The following is a 19,113-nucleotide window of genomic DNA, read 5'->3' on the forward strand; positions in this document are numbered from 1 at the left end:
TTCGGTAAGAGGCGATGAAATGGCTGAGCACACGTGTTTTAACTATTGTTCAAAGCTTACGTATCCAAGACGCTCTCTCTCAGCACTGATTGTCATATAGCTGAATTTCTCCCGTGTTGAAAATTTCAGACCTACTGTAGTATTTTCCTGATGATATTAAGCGTGAGCATCACCTTCAGTTCGAAATTTCAGATGGATATTCCTGATGTATCACATAATTTATTTCTCTTGAGGTCCTTTTCATCCCGCCATATGAACAGGATGCGACATAAACCACCCTTGGTTAGGCTAGGAGTACCAATGATCCTTCAGGGAGGGCATGCATAGTCTTCTACGTTTGCATTTTCATCCAACATAAAGCGTTTAACGATTGCCTTTCAAAAACACCTAGAACGTCCATTTTATTTTTTCTTCTCTGTCAGCTTAAACGGTTGACTTTCTTTCTCGCTACGCTTAACATACTCATGATTGCCGAAGTAATGTCAAGCTCTCTCCTCTTATATTGTGGTCAAATGTACATGATTTATAAAAATCGTCATGGGCATTGGCACTAAATAAAATGTGTGTAAACGGTATGACCTTTGACGCGCTAAACACATTTATTTCCATATAACAGAATATTTTAAGACTACATAGTGGCTAGCTTTTGAATATAATGGATGGTATAGAGGAGAATGAGGTTCTTTTCTATCGCTATGCAAAAACTTACTGCTTTACTAGTGCTTCTGTCTTCAACAGGTGCCATATTGCCTGCTGCGGCCGTACCAGCAAATGCAAATACACACAGAATATCACTGGCTTCAAGTTACACTAGTAAGCTGGCCTGGAAATTATCAGGTTCAAGCCATCAAAGTCTTGATACAACATCCATTACGAGAGGAGGTCACTCGAAATTAGCCCAGGCACAAGTTAGCAAACCGACTCTAGAAGAAGCTTCTGTAAAGTCGAATCCTCTACCCGCAGGAATACCAGGATGTTATTCAAAAACGGTACCATTCACTCAGTATTGGATTTCAAAAGAAAATAGTTGGGATGAAACGAACAATGGAGAAAGAGTATGGTTAGGTATGGAACAGGAAGAAAGACTGGCCACTCTACAAAATGAAACTATCGCAACTGTTTCTAGCAATACTTTTGAAAAATGCACGATGGAAGGAACTGTAAGTCAATTATAGCTTTTTCCTTTTCTTTAAAAAATATATATCATTATATACTATGTCATATTGTAGCAGGCAAAATGCTATATAATTTTCAGCTCTAATCAATGTCTTCCTAAAGTGCTTACTCAACGATGGCCGACTGATCAACGTCGATATAAAGGATAGCTTCAAGGTCATAGGCGGACGTAACAGAAAAAAAAATCTCTTCGGCTACGGTAGTCGAAAACAAAACTTAGCACCATTTGTGAGCATTGCGGCAAACGATTTACCATATGGACAAACAATGTATCTATCGCAATTGGATGGCGTCAGAATGAGCAATGGGTTGATACACAATGGATGTGTCCGAGTTGATGATGACAGTTACAGCTTTGGATGTAAGTAAATATGAATATATCAAGGCGATATTTGAAAAAACTGGACGCTAACTGTGCTTTGTTCAGCATGTCAATTGGACTTCTTTGTTGTGTCTTATGTTGACTATCTTTTGGTAGAAAGCGGACCTATCAACCGTATCTCGTTCGAGAATTGTACTGTAAAGAACTACGCGACCGAGGATATGATGAAATGGGTAGGTGCCGATGTGAGCGCCTTATCTATAATTCCTAATGATCAAAGAGATGACTGGAAGGATTGGATGGTTCACGATGAAGAGCATCCTTTCACTACAGTTATCAATGCAACGAATGTCTCTTCATCATCAGCAACACCTTCTGTGAAACCCTCCACCACTATGACTATCAATGCCACCTCATCATCAGTAACACACCCTGTGACACATTCTACCACTTCTCAAGCAGGTTCCAAAACTACAAACAGCACTAGAAGTAAATAAGAATTTCAAAATAAATTATGGTTTATTAATTGAAGAGGGCAGCTTTTTTGGATACTATGTTTTTGAGAAGGCTATGAAGCGCGCTTGGAACCAAGCCTGTCGGAGCACTCAGGGCTTGAGGAGACAACTTTTACTCACAAAATTTCGACGACGTCACAGTACGCGTACTGCTAAATCGTAAGTCAGACAAAGGTACGAGACGAGTGTATCCTTGCCAAAGATCTTTCTTTTCAAGTAAATCAGCAAACAACCGATACAATGGCACGAAGATACGATTCACGCACAACAGTATTCTCACCAGAGGGTATGTAACTGTTTGGAAACCATTATGAAGCAGCGTAAACACCTGCATGTTCAGCAAAATTCACCTTGACCAATCTTTACCATTTTTGTGTACAGGTCGCCTCTACCAAGTTGAATATGCCATGGAATCTATCTCCCTCGCGGGAATAGCACTTGGAATTATGGCTAAGGACGGCATTGTCATCGCTGCCGAGAAAAAGGTGACCAGCAAGTTGTTGGAGCAATCTTCATCGTCGGAGAAGATTTACAAATTAAGCGAGTAAGTAAACGCAAGTCGCAATTGACGAAATATATTAGTAGTACCGTATGAAAGAGTTGAACCTAATGAAACATCTTTAGCAACATTATCTGTGGTGTTGCTGGTATGACTGCAGATGCAAATAGTTTGATATACAGATCGAGATTGGCAGCACAGCAATATCTATTTGCATATGGAGAGGAAATTCCTGTCGAGCAACTGGTTCAAAACTTGTGCGATTTTAAGCAAAGATTTACTCAACGAGGTGGTTTGCGTCCATTTGGTGTTTCATTCATCTTTGCCGGATTTGACGATCATCACGGTCTCCAGCTCTATCACTCTGACCCCTCTGGCAACTACGGTGGCTGGAAAGCAACATGCATAGGAGCCAACAACTCGAGCGCACAAAGTATATTGAAACAGGATTACAAGGAGGACATGACTTTGGAAGAAGCAAAGGCGCTTGCGATAAAGGTTTTGAGCAAAACCATAGATAGCACGACATTGACGAGTGAAAAGGGTAAGTGGATCGCTTTATACACGATGGTCGAGCGAGCGACTATGACAAGGTATTCATGTTTTTGTCTTTTTTCAGTGGAATTTGCTACCCTTAAAGTCGTGGACAACGCTGTCAAGTATAACCTGTATAAACCTGCCGAAATTGACTCATTGCTTAAGCAGTTAGATGTTGGTGCATCAACCGAAGAGCAATCTTAAGGCGCGTGTCTTTCAATTTTAAATAAAAAAGAATCACTATGGAATTTTGTCACTTGTATGGTCGGAGTGCCATAAAAGAGAGTGTGCGTTTTGCAAGTGGTATAATTCATAGCCATGCAATACATTAAAGGATTCTTTGGCTCATTCTTCAGTCTGGATACGTACGGTGATTTAGACTTGGGCCATGAGCATTTCCCAAACACCGTTGAAGGCTTTGGGTACCGTTTCAACGAGAATGGCCAACTCAGAAAGATCGACACTGGTAATTGTCAACTCAACCAGTGTGAAGCAAATCACCATACAGTCTGCTTTATGTGACTAACTCACTTATTTGTAGACGAGCCTTTCCAATATGATGTCAAGCCCGGGGACAAAGCTTATAATCAAGGGCACTATGAGGCGCTAGGGAAATGCATAGGACATTACATTGAAGACTTACTTGTGTCGAAATACGGACTGGAACGCACAATCGTTCCACTTAGAGTGGACGCGGACGATGCCAATACACCGAAGAGCCATATCTACTTGTCTAAAGGTGCTCTCACTACAACAGATACGCTGTTGGTATTAATACAAGGTTCTGGTGTTGTCAGACCAGGTCAATGGAGCCGAGCAGTCATCATGAATGAATCTCTGGAGGTAAATCTTTTACTATATGATATGCACACGGCATTATAATGAGAACTCAAACACTCGTACTATAAATCTGCTTAATAGCTTGGAACCATGTTTCCTTATATCGAACGAGCGCAACGAAATGGCTGGGAAATAATGATCCTAAATCCCAACCTCAATGAAATTTCTTTTGATGATGGTGATGGTATGGACTTCGGAGGCGAAGGAGGCTTATCGTTTGTAAGTAACAATATGAGAGCTCGATACTGGCATATTTTTATAAAATAGCAAAGTACCTAATCATTGAGTCGCAATTCGGCTAAATGGAAAAAGTCGAAAAAGTTGGGCAGCATGACGATCGAAGGTAAGGCTTATTGTGGCCAGTGCGCAAAAGAAAGAGCAATCGACTGACGATCTGCAGGTAGCGAAACTCCGGAGCACCACTGCCAGTACGTTTGGGATAACTTCATCAAGTATGTTCTTTATCGTCAATTGTCTCGATTCGGATGAATACTCAATTTCCAAAAATTGGTAGGATGAGTAAAGCGGAAAATATAGTGATAGTAGCTCACAGCTACGGCGGTCATACCATCACATTGCTTGCAACTCATAATGGTAAGCCAACGTCAATGAGAGGGGACCAAGATTTTTTTTTTTTTTTTTGAGGTGGCACATTTACACATTTTCACGTCATCTGTAGCGTTCGATTTCACTCATCGCGTGACGGCACTGGCGTTAACGGACAGTGTTCATAGCCGATCCAGTATCAAAGGACAGCCAGTCATCGAATGGTTCGATCGCAATGCCCGAGACTGGGTTGCTTCAAAAGAGTCGTTGGACAAGGACCTGCCGTATCACACAAAGGATGCGGGCTGTCCATGCGTTTCAGCAGGTCAGTTGCCACACTTGCCTAAAAATGGTACCTTTTCCGAAAGTTGAAGTTTTTAAAATACCCTCTCAACCTTTAGGTCATTCAAAGCATGCGTATACGTCGGGTACGGCTAAAGACTCTGTCATGAATTACCTCGAAAGTAAGATTAGAAAGACGGAGCGAGAATAGTCAATGCTTTATTCACTCGGGTTTATTTACTGTGGTGTATTATTGTGATAAGAAACAATTGAATCAAACGAAGGTTGGAGGGTGTTTTCATGTTATTTTTTCTCTCTCCAGGATGTAATAAACATAAAAAGTATTCAAATATAGGCGATAATAAGTTGGGTACGGCCATTCAGTAAATGTACCATGCTGCTAATCCGCAGAGTGCGCTTGTGATAACGGAGCACACAAAGTTGACCTTATGAACGGGGATAAAATCTCAGTTAAAATGAACCACAAAGATATGAAATAGATCATTGAGGACACTGACCTGATGGTTGTCTAAGATATCTATACCACTGATGACGGTGACATTCTCATCCGATGCGTTTCCGACTATTTTGCCTTCTTTTTTGGAATACAGAGTACGTTGGACAGTAGCTCCAAGTAAGGAGTCGATCTAAAAACAAAGTATTACATATACGTAAATTAGAGTTGAAGACTGTGCGGCTAAGCCGTGCTCCATATTGTGACACCCACCAATGATCCAACCAATCCAGCTGCAGCTCCAACCAGCATTATTTCATACGCGAAACCATGACAACGTTGCTCAAAAGCTAATGTAATCGCAGCAGCCAATCCCATAGTGGCACCTCCAGCGAATGAAGCCAATAGTCCCAACTGAGAAATTCCTCCATTGGTGCCCGGGGGTACGCGTTTAAATGTGGTAATAAGGACAGGCCATGTCTTGTTCAAAATACCGATTTCGCTAGCCCACTTGATTATATCGGAATGCAATTTAATGTTTAGTGTCACTTGGTCAACCGCGCGTTCAATGTGAAACCCATGCGGCATGGTAAATGCATACATACCGTATCACCAGCACAACAAGCGTAATGACCAATATACGTCCAGATGAGAACAGTACTCCATTTATCATCATCGAAGCAGGTCAAGGTATTCTGGGATTCGAAAGTCATTTGATACATGGTTACGACAATACCAGCGACGAGGCCGTTGCAAATGACCTGAATTATTGTTCGTTCACTCGACTTCTCGTAATCTTCTTCCAACAACCTTTTGCGATCGGCTTTAATCTAAATAGAAATGGAATGTAAGAGCATTGTATGGGTAGGGTGGCAAATCTGCATGGAAACAGGAAAATTTAAATTTGCCTTTGTGAGTCTTGAGCTTGACAGGAAAAATACCAGCAGGACGACGGTAAATAGCCAGTAATTCGACGAAAATGTGACCATACCGAGCGCGAAGGCACCAGCGGCACCATCCTTCGATAGAGACTTTTTACGTAAAGCATAAACCGCCAATAGCGTTGACAGCGCAACTGCGAATGTGTAATGAGGCATTGTCAATGACAACCGAGATTCAATTGTGGAGAGAGAAAAGAGTTAAGGGAGAAGAAGAAACACTGGTGCTCAATGTGAATAAATTCGCGGGAACAAGTTTGCAGTTAAGGTGGATCCTCTCCAAATCGAGTGCCTCAAGCCTTTAATGACAATGGCTGATGAATTTTCCAGTTACCGCAATCAAATCCCAATTTACGAGTTTTTTTTATTTAGCAGTCTACCATGAGCTACCAACTTGCTTAAGCTCTATTGGCAACTCATCGGGGTCTGCAAAGAATACAAAGCGTTCTCCAGTAATTTCATCTACTCGAACGTCTTCAAATACGATTAGGTTTCGATCGTCGCGCGCCTTGATCTCTTGCATCGCCTTGTCAAGGTCCTCAACTGCTAAGCATAGATGCCGAAGTCCAGCAGCCTCGGGTCGGCTTGGTCTAGATGGGGGGTTGGGAAACGAAAAGAGCTCTATCTGTGATGGTGTTCCCTCTTCTGCTACTTGAATATCCAATTTATAACTTTGACGTTGTTCTCGGTACGTTTCACAGATGATCTTCATCCCAAGAGTGTTTATGTAGAAATGTTTGGAGACCTATTACCCTTAGAAGTTAGACGCAAAGAAAGGTATCCAGAATGAGTTCTACAAGTATTTCAGACGCTTACCTCATAGTCCTTTGCAATAATAGCAACGTGATGTATACCTTTGAACATTTTATTGTAGGTAATAATGATATGTGAGCAGGTCAAGGCAGTCCATAGAAGGACTCGGCAAACAGCGCAAACTACAAAAAAGAGATCGACGTCACCCTAATTTTTCCATTTTATACACCGCCCAGTTTCTGACGATCAATCCACAAGCATGCTTCAACTTGCTCCACCACTTTTTTTAAATATGGCTCTCGCAATAGCAGTCAAGTCTAATCCTTCTCTCTTGACAAGTTGTAAATTGGTAGAAATGAGATTCCTTAAATGCATTGACCTCAGTATTAAAAATCATTGATTATAAAACATGTCGATGACAAAGTCAGCTCAGACTTAACAGTTAACAAACTGCCTTTTATTTTGCGCGACAACCCGTCAATTTTGATGCCCTCGATGTTGTGTTTCGAGGAATCACGTAGTCGTCGTTCTATCTCCATCTATTTCATTCATTTCAAGAGGACACTTAGGAACAAAGTCACATGCTATAACGGAAGATTGCGACCAACGCAATACTGTAGACAAACATTCACAACATGACCTAGTCCTCCTTCTTAGTTATATTCTTTTTGGGTCTTTTAAGATGCATCAAAGTCGATATTTTCTAATGGTTCAACGTCAATGTTACATTATGCTATCATATGAACCTGAAACACAATCAATTGCGAAAAAGGATGGCGCCATTAATTGCAACAATTTAAGCGTGGGACAATTGAGCGGATTTTCACTTCGTATACGCTTGTTCCTGTACCCACCATGACTATCACTGGGGATTCAGATCCGAAACTTATCGTCGTAGCTGCCATACTAGGGCCAAATAGAGGAATCGGCTTGAACAATGATCTGCCCTGGCCAAGCATTCCTGCGGATCTCGCCTGGTTACAACGCATAACAACAAAACTTCCCTCAGATGCTCAGCCCTCTCACAAAATGAATGCTGTGCTTCTTGGTAGAGTTACATGGCAGTCAGTACCTGTGAAGGAAATGCATTTACCACAGCGACACAATGTTGTAATATCAAGACAAAAAACGTTTCCTGTGTAAGTTATCTGGTGCCAATGCGTAGAAGACTATGATATATCGCTAATAGCAGAAACGTGTAGTCACAATAATGATGGATCGTCCTGCATATCGCTGGCCACTTCGTTTAAAGAAGCATTGTCTGTAGTTGAACGAAACCATCCTCGTGTATTTGTATTGGGAGGATCAATGATTTATCACGAAGGTTGGTGGCAATTTGATTTGTAACTGCTAACTAACAGCTAGACCATGCTAACTTTTATATACATGTAACAGCCATCACGATGGAAAAGTGCACACATTTGCTTTTGACAGTCATCCATGCTGAAATCCAATGCGACTCCTTTTTCCCTGAAATTGATGAAGCCGTCTTCAGAAGAGCAGAACATCATGAACTCGAGGCATTTGCAGAAGAAGAAGTGCCAATGGGACGACAGGAGTGGCAAGGCTTAGAGTACGAGTTTGTGATGTATGTACGCCGATAGCGTACCGTTCTATTTCGGTTTTGAATTTCTTTTATACTACATATGTAATTTGGCTATTTTTAAACATACTAATGTACAAAGACTATGCAGAAATCTTTACTCATCATCGTCTTCATCATCGTCTTCATCTTTTTCGAAGACTGCCTTGGGTTGTGTTTTTTGATATGCTGTAAGATTGACGAAGGAGTTAGAAATGAAGTATAAATCCAGTTAGACTTATGATTGCTTACCTTTGCCAACCCAAACTGGATCGTCTTCTGAGACAGCAGCATATTTCAGGAGGGCCTCTCTTGGATCTTCATCTAGAATGAAAGCCGTTAGTTTCATTTCAGCCGGCCGCGTTAAGTTTTATGACACTTACCTCTAGTGGTATCTCTCGACAAGCTCTTAATAACATGCTGTTGCGTGTTGGTACCAACACGTCCACCTCTTCCAGGGCCAGACATTGGCATCTCTATAGGATGGAAGGTTAAATGATCCATTGTCAGCAACTTTGTCATATATATTCCTTGACTTGTGCAAGAATCGATACTGTACCTGGTCGTCTGGATGCCTTGGGATCGTTTCTGAGCTTTTCTCTCTTGCGCTTGGTGCTTCTCGCTCTCTCCTCCTTGAACATGGGAAGAGCATGTGGGGTAATAATAGGACGATCAATTTCGTAATCATCCACAGCTCGCTTCTTGGGTTCACGAACAACAGATAGCTTGGCACCTCTAACGGAAGCCGTCGGGCTGTAGTAGACACCAATGTTTCCGTCTGCGCTTCCCGTGATAATCTGATTGATTTTTGCATGCCAGAGAACGCGAACAACACTGGATTGCGTGATGCCTAAAGAAATGGTCATCAGTATACCTCGAGTTCACTTAATATGGTCATGATTATAATACTTACTCATAGTGCGACGAATCTCAAGGGTATCGCGGTCCATCATGACAAGCTTACCATAGCCCTCTCCTTTCTTGACCGCAGTACCTGTTAAAGTATTAGTTTTCGCTCCAGAGTTATATAAATAGCAGTGGGTGCAATGCTACTCACCGGTCAGAATCAATCTCTCATCTGGACTGAAGATTACATTGGTTTCCGGGTTGATAGTGGCCAAATCATTGGCAACAGAAACTGGTTTCTTAAAATTGCGAAGATCCCACACTGGATATTGACGTATGTTAGAAATGCCATTAAAGTCGCAGAACACATATTGACAGTAATTACCTTTTACAGTATCATCGCCACCTCTAGTCACGAACGTCTGGTTGTCCATTGAGAATACTACCGATGAGGTTTCCGTACCATTGACATGTGCATTTTCAAGTGAGTGCACTGCCCTTGTGAATGGGCCATTGGAAGCCCAAACGTTTAAGGTTCCATCTTGGCAGGCTCCTGCTATCATTTTTCCATCCTTACTATATGCTGTTGCCGTGACGATCGTTCTTCCGCCTCTTTCCTTGCTTTTATACATGATAACATCCTTTTGCTTTCTCTTGTTCTCGACATCCCAAATTCGGATCGTACTATCTTGAGATGCTGTGATGAAGGTGTTCTTTTCGTGAGGGTGCCATGCTCCACTTGTTAAACTTGAAATATGACCATCGGTTTTGCGAAGATCTCTTATGTATGGATCACCCTTTGCGTATTCCGTTATTTCATACCCATCACGGTCGAACAATTTTGCTCTAGCAGATCCAGAGATAATCAGGAAGGAGTCTCCGGTATTGGAATAATGCAGATCGTGAATTTTGTGTCCACCGACTGGTTCAATAGTTCGGAAGGGCTTGTAGGATGCATCCATTCCAGCAAAATCCCAGAACTTCACATCATAGTCGTACGCTCCACTAATCAATCGAGATCCAGAAGGTTCGAGCGCAAGAGCAGAAACAGTTCTATGGTGATCCTTTAGCTGGATTTCGTGGGATATAGGCAGCTCTTGATCCTGGGCTAAATCACCGTCCATACTGTCATCATCACTATCATCATCGCTGTCATCATCATCGTCGATATTGTCATTTGCCTTCAGGTGATCGTTCTCCACTTTTACCGCATCATTGTCGTTGCCTCGTTGTCGTTTTTGTGGCACTATCTCGGAGTCGACGTCCTGTGGTATTTCAATTACGCCTGTCAGTACACAGTGGTCGTTACATACAGTATCATATATATACATACCTCACGCTTTGTTTTCTCAAAAAAAGAAGACACATTTTTCTTCTTCTCTTGCTTTCCAAAGGAAGTGGGCATAAAGCTTCGCAAGGCATCCCAATCCGTGTCGTCCTCACCGGTTTTGGCAGGTGCTGCTGTGGCAGATTTCGTCTTCTTGCCGAACGATGTCGGAAGCATGCTGGATAGATCGTCGTTCTAATATAGCAGCGTGTTAGAGACAATGGGAATGTCGGTTCGTACAAGAACGCGCGTTAACTTACCCAAGACATAGCTGTTGATCACAAAGTTCAAGGCTTGTCGTGTCTGGCGATCTCGCAAAGTCATTTCAGTGTGACTGTGAAATTTTGAATACCTCCATGCAAACGGACACTGTTGTTGCAATGTACAAAGAGTTAGACGGATATACACGTTTGAGAGTGAATGCGAGTGGTGTTTATGTAAAGTAAAAGGGAGGCAGTGCTTGTGAGTGATGCAACTTTTAAACAACAAATACAACGTAAAGAAAAAGCAAAAAAAAAAGAATGAAAGAAGCAAATATCGCAAGGTCTATTCTGATGTGGTTATCATTTCAGTATCTTCGTCATCATTGGATGGCTCTCCCAAAACGGTTCGTTGCTCTGAAGATTTTCCATCCTTGTACTTTTGATACTCTTGTTCAAATAATTCTCTGTTTCGAACTTCTTGTTGTGCTTTGGCATAAATTGCTGTGGCTTTCGAGAACAGCTTTTGTGAATTAAGATATGCAATATATGCCAAGTATGTTTCTAGAAAGAACGTGGTCTGTCAGTATCAAACTATACAAAACATAGCCTGTCATATGCTTTGTATAACTCACCTTCTTTGTTAACATTCAGTCTCAATGCCATTTCGTACAAATATTGTGATTGACTCACAGCGGTTTGACCTTTGCCGTATTCAGCTTCTACTTGCAAGCAAGCCTTGTAAAATGCAAGAGTTGGGAAACTGCCATTGATCAATCGCTTATAAGTCTCTCTTGCTTTCTTGATACCAGACATGCGAGCGGCCAACACGACGTGTGATCCTAGTACGTAATCCTTGATAGTATTGCGATCAGATGTGGATTCCACCAATGATGGCAATAAGGCAGTTGCTTTACGGCAGGCATTCTATGAGAATAAAACAGTCAGCATCATGTCAACGCTATACAATGAATTCTTCTTTTACAGGTTTACTTACGGTTAACAATTCATCAACAATATCGCTTTGCAAGACATCATCTTGCCATTTCTTTTCTATCCATTCAACGTATGCTGACCACAGTCTGAATGAGGCTCCATTCTTGCTGAGAGCTGTCTGGAATAGCTGGTCTTCAGCCATGACGGATTCACTTTGTGTCTGAGTCTTGTCAACCAGCTCAATTCTCAACAACCAAAGGTCCACGCTTTCAGGGAACGCTTCGCACGCCCTCTCGTTAATTTCCAAGACTAGAATAGACACCAGGTTAACTCTATTAACGCAGAATACCAATGTGGACCAACAAGCTACTTACCATTCGTTGTACCATCTTGTGAACTCAATACATTTATCCATAAAATATACAACTTTGCTGATTTCAATTGTTTCTTCTCTGCAGTATTCAAAGTCTTCAGCAAAAGTTTGGTGAAATACTTTTTCTATAGGCAAAATATTAGAAAGGAACAACGTCAAGAAATATCAACAAAATACGCTAATCCTTACCAAGTTGGGTTCTGTCACTGTCTCTCGCCACTCGGACAAAAATCCTGCATACAACTCCCACATCAAAATCGTTGGTATATCTTTGACACAGCTATCAAATTCTTGAATACATTGTCGTATTGCTTGTACAAATTTAGGGTCATTAATCTTGAGTGCTGCTTGGCCACCTTCTGCAGACTTGACATATAAAGGTCGTGACGCAAGATATGCTCTAGCTTCTTCATTTTCAGGAAAGTCGCGGCGAATGGTGTCATACACGTGCTGGAGACCAACTTCGGGATCTGAAAAGTCATTGTAAATCTCTGCAAATTTGGCTCGAAAGTCCAGGTCATCAGGTATAGCTATAAGGAAATAAACCGTTTAGTAAATCTTGTTGGCATGAGGTAGCTGAAGATGTATCACTATTCTCGTACCTTGGATAGCATTATCGTAAACAATGGTTGAAAGAAGGCCATTAAGAATAGGATTGATTCCCTCCCGCATCTTCTCAGCAACGGATTCTTCCATTTGTTTGACCGCTCTTACTTCTTGGCCATCTTCATCCATATCACCGAATTCGCCACCTGTGATCGTTGGCAACTTTATCATCTCCGTATCATTGTCGCCATTTTCAGTATCTTCCAACTCTTTTAATCCATGTGACTTCTGATCAATACCAAGAATCTTTCGTCGTGCTTTGATCTTTTCGATATAGAGTTGTTCCAATCGGAAGTATTCATGCCAAAGCTGAGCTTGACCAGGATTCAATCGAAGACCGCGTTGCATCAAGACTGTGGAAGCAAATGTTAATTTCAATTGTGACACACACCTACATAACAACTGAAAACTATAATCACCTCTAGCTGCGACAATATTGGCGTTCTCTTCGAATTCCCATGATGCAGCCATGATCCATAAGGCAGGTTTTGTGGGATGCAATTGGATGGCACTAAAAAGGGAGATTGCCACTGATCAGCCTCAAAATTTCTAGTCAATCCTAATCACAGAGCATGATGGTGTACTTACTCGGCAAATATCTTTCCCAATGTCTTGTTTGCACCGTTTGCCTTGGCGAATTCAATGTACTGCAGCCACAATGAAATGTCTCCGTTGAATTTTCGTAAGGCTCGCTCAAATATGAAAAAGATTCGTCTGGTTCCGGCATAATCTGAGAGAGACTGCTTCGCAGTCTTGGATTCTAGTTTTTCAATTAGTATCTGGAAGGACAAAACCTTCAACCAACTATAAGCGTCCTTACCTAAACGTGACTTGCGCTTCTTGCGAAGAGCTTCCAAGTTCATTTCATATTCAATGTATCGAAGATAATCAACCTTTTTGCTTATACGTCTTTTCAATGCATATTCAAAGTTAGTTCTCTTCTTAACGATTGCCTTGATTTCAGTCTGAAAAATATTAGACATTAGCATTGTGTACAATAGGTTTGAAAAGTCCTCGCCCACCAGTAAAAGAGCAACTCATACCTTGGAGAACAAGTTCTTGTTTTCCAAGTCCTCCAGCTCGGGGACCATCTGCTCGAGGTAGAATTGTACTGTGTCCGCCATTTTGATTCAGTGGTTCTGATCGTACAGCTGGATCCAAGAAGGTTATTTCGACAATAATATCGAAAAAGCGGGAAATTTGTTCCTGCTCTTTTGGCTACAAAGCCACAAGCGAGTCACATTCTCAAAATTTGATACTTCTTCAAAATTTGAAGTTCCGTGGGCCGTTTGAAACCGAGGCCCATTAGGGAAGAATTGGAACAAAACGTAACAAGTTTCATTAAAGCTTGAAACGAAAGAATTATTCTTTATTATTTTAGCGATGAAAGAAGTCAATGATAAAATTATTTCTTCTCAGCAAAGTATCGGCGCTCAACGGCATTGCAATTTGATAACTAAATCAAATGCCAAAGTATGCCAAAGTATTCAATAGCTTACTGAGCGAGCACAGTGGATTTTCTAACGTGTTTCAGCAAGTTTTTATTTCTTTAATTAATAATGTAGCGTTTTATTTGTTTAGCTGACGTGGTGCATTATGATGAGAAGCTCTTGTGTAGTTTGTTAAAAAAAAGTCTTGTCAATGGCAGCTGCTAAATGAGACATGGACGTATTGCATATTTGAGTATTTGAACCATGGTTGAATGTTCTGAATATCCCGATACTACTTACGAAATCACAATGGGGTTGGTTGACCCTCTCGTTCAACGATTCGCAAGTGCCTGGAAGCTAGCAGTCACAGCGATTGCGCCATCTTGGGATTTGTCAAAGACCATTCATCTCCGCCATTTGTCAACCTCCACAAATACCCCCTCTGCTTTCTCTTTTACTTTTGTTCAACCGAGAAATGTCCATTGCAAGACTTGCTTCTCGCATGGCGTATAGCGCCCTTCGAGCTGAGAAAAGACCACTTGCCGTAGCTGGATCTAAATGTAAGTTGATACTTATCGCATGTCGAATCTTGTGTGGTTATGCAATACTCACCAAACGGTCGCTACCCTGCTACTGCATTCCCAACAACAGCTTTCCACACATGGACTAGTTTGAGACAGAGCTCTGCTTCACCATCAACCTCAGGGGACAATTCTAGTGTATTCACTTCCAGCAACCCCCCTATGGCGTTTCCTTGTATTGACAAGCTAGAGTCTCGAACCATGTCATTAGACGGAGGGCCAGAACCAAGCTACGACAAGGTCGTAACCGGTTACGAAACTTTTAATTATTCTTCACCTTTCCTACTTGACCATGGTGGTATTCTTCCCAACTTTGACATTGCTTACGAGACATGGGGAAAATTGAACGAAAAGCGAGATAATGCCATCTTAATCCATACTGGATTGTCTGGCTCATCACACGCCAAATCACATATCAAGAATACAAAACCAGGGTGGTGGGAGAACTTTATTGGGCCCGGAGCATATATCGACACCAACAAATTCTTTGTAATTTGTACAAATGTTATTGGAGGTTGTTACGGATCAACTGGCCCAAGTTCGATCGACTCGGCTGATGGAGAGCGATATGCCACTCGCTTCCCTATCTTGACAGTCTGGGACATGGTTAGAGCGCAATTCCGCCTGCTTGATTCCCTTGGCATTGAAAAATTGCATGCAAGCGTTGGAGCCAGTATGGGTGGTATGCAGGTACGGTAACGCTGTGAGAACAGAAATTTACGGTTCGATTTCAATTCCCGATGAGATGGGCCCAACTGATGGAAATGACTTCTTTTTCTTTGTCCCATCTGGGATTTTTTAGTCTTTGGCTGCTGCTGCTTTATACCCTGATCGTGTCAATAGATTAATCAGCATATCGGCATGTGCTCGGTCTCATCCATACTCAATTGCTTTGCGACACACTCAACGTCAAGGTAAGAATGACATGATTGTAGTACGACTTATCGATGGCGGTGATTCTCATCACGTTCTCGCACTTTTCAGTTCTCATGGCAGATCCGAACTGGAACAAAGGATTCTATTACAAAGGTGTTCCACCACATATAGGAATGAAGGTAGGAACTAGAAGATAATAGCGATCTTTACATTGTAAGAGGTATTAACGGCATATATTCATACAGCTCGCTAGAGAAATCGCCACCATTAGTTATCGATCTGGACCAGAATGGGAATTGCGTTTTGGACGAAAGAGAGCTCAAGAGAATCAGTCGCCAGCGCTTTGCCCTGATTTCCTGATTGAAACCTACTTGGACCATCAAGGCGAACGCTTCTGTTTGCAGTATGATGCTAATTCCTTACTATATGTTTCAAAAGCAATGGACATGTTCGATATGTCCAACAGCGCCGTTACAAAACTGAGGACGCAGCGCACCAAGAACGAACCCGTTCTTAGACGATTGACTGAACGTCAAAATAGCCTCGATGACCATAATGAATATAAGACCTTTGCTGAAGCATGCCGGTACGAAACTGGAAACAAGTCTGCTCTGGAGCAGCATGAAGAGACCACCCCCGAAGCATCTAAGACTGACGGCAAGAAGGTTCTGTCTACCTTGGCAACTTCCGATCCTGTTACTCAAGACCTTATTGAAGGAATGACCCGCATCAAGATGCCAGCACTGGTGCTCGGCGTTCAATCAGATATTTTGTTTCCCGTATGGCAACAGAAGGAGATAGCAGAATGTCTGCGAGCTGCTGGTAACAAGAATGTCACGTATTACGAGCTTGACTCAATGTATGGCCATGATACATTCTTGATTGACGGTGTCAGCGTTGGTGGTGCCGTGAAAGGTCACTTGGAGTTGCTGGATACGAGTAAATAGATGTCGAATATAGCTGTATTACCATAAAATCATGTCCTCATACCACTTCTCATCTCGTGCTATTTTTACATGAGCGCATTTTCATCGAATGTTTAAGAACCAAATTTCGAAGCTTGTCGGAGCAGGGAAAGAGAATTCTCATCATACGGAATTAACAAAGAAATATTTCACTAACCCTTTAATGTGTTTTTTTTGGCGGATCCAGTGGCAGATCCAGAAAAACATTAAGATCTCTAATATCGCTCGCGAGTTCCATAACGAGTTGTCGCCGAACTTGTCCACCACAACCAAATTCGAACGAACCATAACAAATTTCCTATTTGGGAATGTTGTAGGCGGTTTGGTCAATGGTAACCATTTCAACTCAGTCAAGTGGCGAGGATCACGGCATGATATTATAAGTCATAGCGATATGAAAAAGGAAAGAGTAAGGGTAGATAATACGGCAGCGTAGAAGTCGATTTATTTTAGAGGCTGTGTTTATATAAGAGGGCCGCAACATGTCAAAGGGACGGGCTTTTGATTCAAAATAATAATACGGCAAATGGCAAGCGTTACAGTGACGACTAATAGGCCAGATCCTCAAAATACCAGGAAGGTAATGTCAAAACAATAACAACCGTCCATACATGGAATCAGAGCAAACCGAAGAACAGGCTCATAATATGCTCGAGCAACGTTTTCATCTCGCTTTCTCCTTAGTCTTCTTGTTCGTCTTCTTAGCCAGATCGTTTGCGCATCTATTTCCATCCTCTACAGCGCCTCCAGGCTTAACGACTCTATTTACCTCTAGTTTCGCCAATATACCAGCGAAAGAAAAGAACAAACTCACCAACCATTTATAATATCAGTTTAAAAACATAACATGGTTTCCGCCACTTTCAACATCAAACTCTTCTTAGTGACTCTCTGCTTGGTTCTTGCCCTATACCCACAGCAAGGCAATGCAAAGGCGATTGCCCAAAAGCGACAGGCTGTAGCTACCATCCAAAATAACTGGGTGACAGTTTGCGCACCGGGTACTGGAGATAAACCTAACCAGAAGCGTGATGACAGCGTTGCAACGCTTAACATCCAAAACAGCAAACCCACGAGAACCATTGACTGTGCATCTTCTACTGCAACCGCTACTGTTACAGCAACTGCTGCTCCTGATAACAACCCTCCTAGCAACAACAAACCATCAGCTTGTAACGCTCAATGCTGGAGCAATTATCTCTGGCGTAAGTATTTGAATAAACATGATTTGTGAATCCTGTTCTCATTGGCTAACCAACCCGTTAATTTCACCAGATACCTATGGCTGGGGAATTACTCCTCAACTCGGTCTAGTTGGCATTGTTTGTATACTCACCGGCCTCTATTTCATGGCGTTTGGCTTCCGCTGTTTCCGGGCTACCCTGGCGCTGGTTGGTTTTGTCATCTTTGGTAAGTTGTGCTATGAATATCATCCACCCAGTACGCAAGCTAATGAATTTTGTATGTATAGCCTGCATGACCTGGATTGGACTGACTAACAACGAGCCCTATCCCGGTTATCCTAATCAAGCTATCGTATACATTTGTGTATGTGTTGGCCTGGGTATCCTGGGTGCTATTATATTTATGTTCTTCTACTGTATCACGCTGTACTTTGTTGGCGGTAAGTCATCATACAACCCTATATCTTGGTGCGTATTTGTAACAACCTGTTTGCTAACGTCAACTGCATTTACAGCCCTTGGAGGTTTCTACCTTGCCATTTTCATTTTGTCCTGGAAGGATAATTTGGTCATCACCAACGTGAGTGTCCCTTTTTTAGCCACAAAAATAACAAATGCACGTAAAAAGTTCAATGTTTTGACTTTATTTTTTTTTTGTATCAGAATGTTGCTCGTATTTGCTTCATAATAGGGGTGGCCATCATCGCTGGTGTATCGGTATTCTTACTAGAGAGATATATTATTATTTTTGCCACCTCTTTCATTGGTGCCTATCTCTTCGTCTTTGGTCTCGATCTCTTCGTGCACACCGGCTTCATTAACGGCTTCCGCATCATTTTGGACCACAATTGGTGGCATGACGTGGAATACATGATAGATGTACACGTATACCTCATGTTGGGTGCTGTCATACTGCTGACCCTTATTTCTTGCGGTTGGCAATACTACTGGAACGTCATGAGACTACATCGCTTCTTTGGTATCAACGTCGTAGAGGCCGCTCCTACAAAGGCCTAAGCGTATACCAAGATTTAATTTTTTTTCTTCACCATACTTTCATGTACCGTTTTCTATTCTTCGACTCGTTTCAAAATCTACATCATAGCGAGAAATAAATGTATTGATATACCAGCAGTTATGCAGATTCTTCATGAATTTTTCCATGCCTCTGTAATATTGAGTTTGCCCACTGTGACAGGAATGGAAGACGAAAATAATCACCACGTTTATATGCAGTCTTAATTCAAGTCATCATCATGCTACAAAGGAGTGAAAATAGATTCTTAAATACGAGCGACAGTGGATTTTTCATTGGTAATAGTGAATTTATTGGTTTTTTGCAGTA

At 41.8% G+C, this 19,113-nt stretch overlaps 9 protein-coding genes across 9 annotated transcripts; 6 read left to right on the top strand and 3 right to left on the bottom strand.

Annotated features, from left to right (window-relative positions):
- Positions 1–559: 559 nt before the first annotated feature.
- K450DRAFT_202385 (uncharacterized protein) lies at positions 560–1,995 on the top strand (the record flags this gene model as incomplete). The annotated part of the gene is made up of 4 exons (XM_051584685.1): positions 560–572; positions 721–1,160; positions 1,279–1,537; positions 1,604–1,995. 4 exons carry the CDS (start codon positions 560–562, stop codon positions 1,993–1,995), a joined length of 1,104 nt encoding a protein of 367 aa, XP_051441017.1.
- A 209-nt stretch (positions 1,996–2,204) lies between these two features.
- K450DRAFT_258959 (uncharacterized protein) lies at positions 2,205–3,311 on the top strand. Its single transcript, XM_051591930.1, has 3 exons — positions 2,205–2,299; positions 2,395–2,557; positions 2,638–3,311. The coding sequence occupies exons 1-3, from the start codon at positions 2,254–2,256 to the stop codon at positions 3,251–3,253; spliced, it is 825 nt and encodes a 274-aa protein (XP_051441018.1). The 5' UTR covers positions 2,205–2,253; the 3' UTR covers positions 3,254–3,311.
- A 41-nt stretch (positions 3,312–3,352) lies between these two features.
- Positions 3,353–5,177, top strand: K450DRAFT_258964 (uncharacterized protein). Its single transcript, XM_051591931.1, has 8 exons — positions 3,353–3,515; positions 3,591–3,892; positions 3,971–4,108; positions 4,202–4,232; positions 4,290–4,341; positions 4,404–4,483; positions 4,569–4,760; positions 4,837–5,177. Exons 1-8 carry the CDS (start codon positions 3,368–3,370, stop codon positions 4,926–4,928), a joined length of 1,035 nt encoding a protein of 344 aa, XP_051441019.1. The 5' UTR covers positions 3,353–3,367; the 3' UTR covers positions 4,929–5,177.
- Positions 5,178–6,485: 1,308 nt separating this feature from the next.
- K450DRAFT_275126 (uncharacterized protein) lies at positions 6,486–6,973 on the bottom strand (the record flags this gene model as incomplete). Its single annotated transcript, XM_051593156.1, has 2 exons — positions 6,486–6,854; positions 6,926–6,973. The coding sequence occupies 2 exons, from the start codon at positions 6,971–6,973 to the stop codon at positions 6,486–6,488; spliced, it is 417 nt and encodes a 138-aa protein (XP_051441020.1).
- A 709-nt stretch (positions 6,974–7,682) lies between these two features.
- Positions 7,683–8,920, top strand: K450DRAFT_283858 (uncharacterized protein). Its single transcript, XM_051593491.1, has 3 exons — positions 7,683–8,001; positions 8,065–8,186; positions 8,258–8,920. The coding sequence occupies exons 1-3, from the start codon at positions 7,718–7,720 to the stop codon at positions 8,464–8,466; spliced, it is 615 nt and encodes a 204-aa protein (XP_051441021.1). The 5' UTR covers positions 7,683–7,717; the 3' UTR covers positions 8,467–8,920.
- Positions 8,256–10,894, bottom strand: K450DRAFT_258979 (uncharacterized protein). The gene is made up of 9 exons (XM_051591932.1): positions 10,878–10,894; positions 10,624–10,812; positions 9,676–10,555; positions 9,502–9,612; positions 9,358–9,438; positions 9,004–9,294; positions 8,828–8,920; positions 8,697–8,768; positions 8,256–8,633 (listed from the first exon to the last, which is right to left on the bottom strand). Exons 1-9 carry the CDS (start codon positions 10,884–10,886, stop codon positions 8,563–8,565), a joined length of 1,797 nt encoding a protein of 598 aa, XP_051441022.1. The 5' UTR covers positions 10,887–10,894; the 3' UTR covers positions 8,256–8,562.
- Positions 10,895–11,395: 501 nt separating this feature from the next.
- K450DRAFT_258984 (uncharacterized protein) lies at positions 11,396–13,900 on the bottom strand. Its single transcript, XM_051591933.1, has 9 exons — positions 13,776–13,900; positions 13,553–13,697; positions 13,321–13,492; positions 13,152–13,243; positions 12,729–13,085; positions 12,316–12,656; positions 12,128–12,251; positions 11,815–12,062; positions 11,396–11,744 (listed from the first exon to the last, which is right to left on the bottom strand). Exons 1-9 carry the CDS (start codon positions 13,854–13,856, stop codon positions 11,412–11,414), a joined length of 1,893 nt encoding a protein of 630 aa, XP_051441023.1. The 5' UTR covers positions 13,857–13,900; the 3' UTR covers positions 11,396–11,411.
- A 562-nt stretch (positions 13,901–14,462) lies between these two features.
- K450DRAFT_258987 (uncharacterized protein) lies at positions 14,463–16,757 on the top strand. Its single transcript, XM_051591934.1, has 5 exons — positions 14,463–14,722; positions 14,814–15,433; positions 15,546–15,657; positions 15,728–15,798; positions 15,865–16,757. The coding sequence occupies exons 1-5, from the start codon at positions 14,638–14,640 to the stop codon at positions 16,564–16,566; spliced, it is 1,590 nt and encodes a 529-aa protein (XP_051441024.1). The 5' UTR covers positions 14,463–14,637; the 3' UTR covers positions 16,567–16,757.
- Positions 16,758–17,242: 485 nt separating this feature from the next.
- Positions 17,243–18,923, top strand: K450DRAFT_258992 (uncharacterized protein). Its single transcript, XM_051591935.1, has 5 exons — positions 17,243–17,789; positions 17,860–17,994; positions 18,056–18,208; positions 18,284–18,348; positions 18,432–18,923. Exons 1-5 carry the CDS (start codon positions 17,432–17,434, stop codon positions 18,783–18,785), a joined length of 1,065 nt encoding a protein of 354 aa, XP_051441025.1. The 5' UTR covers positions 17,243–17,431; the 3' UTR covers positions 18,786–18,923.
- Positions 18,924–19,113: the final 190 nt, after the last annotated feature.

The sequence above is a fragment of the Umbelopsis ramanniana genome (assembly GCF_025399195.1).
Source record: "Umbelopsis ramanniana AG unplaced genomic scaffold K450scaffold_73, whole genome shotgun sequence".
Lineage (NCBI taxonomy): Eukaryota > Fungi > Mucoromycota > Umbelopsidomycetes > Umbelopsidales > Umbelopsidaceae > Umbelopsis > Umbelopsis ramanniana.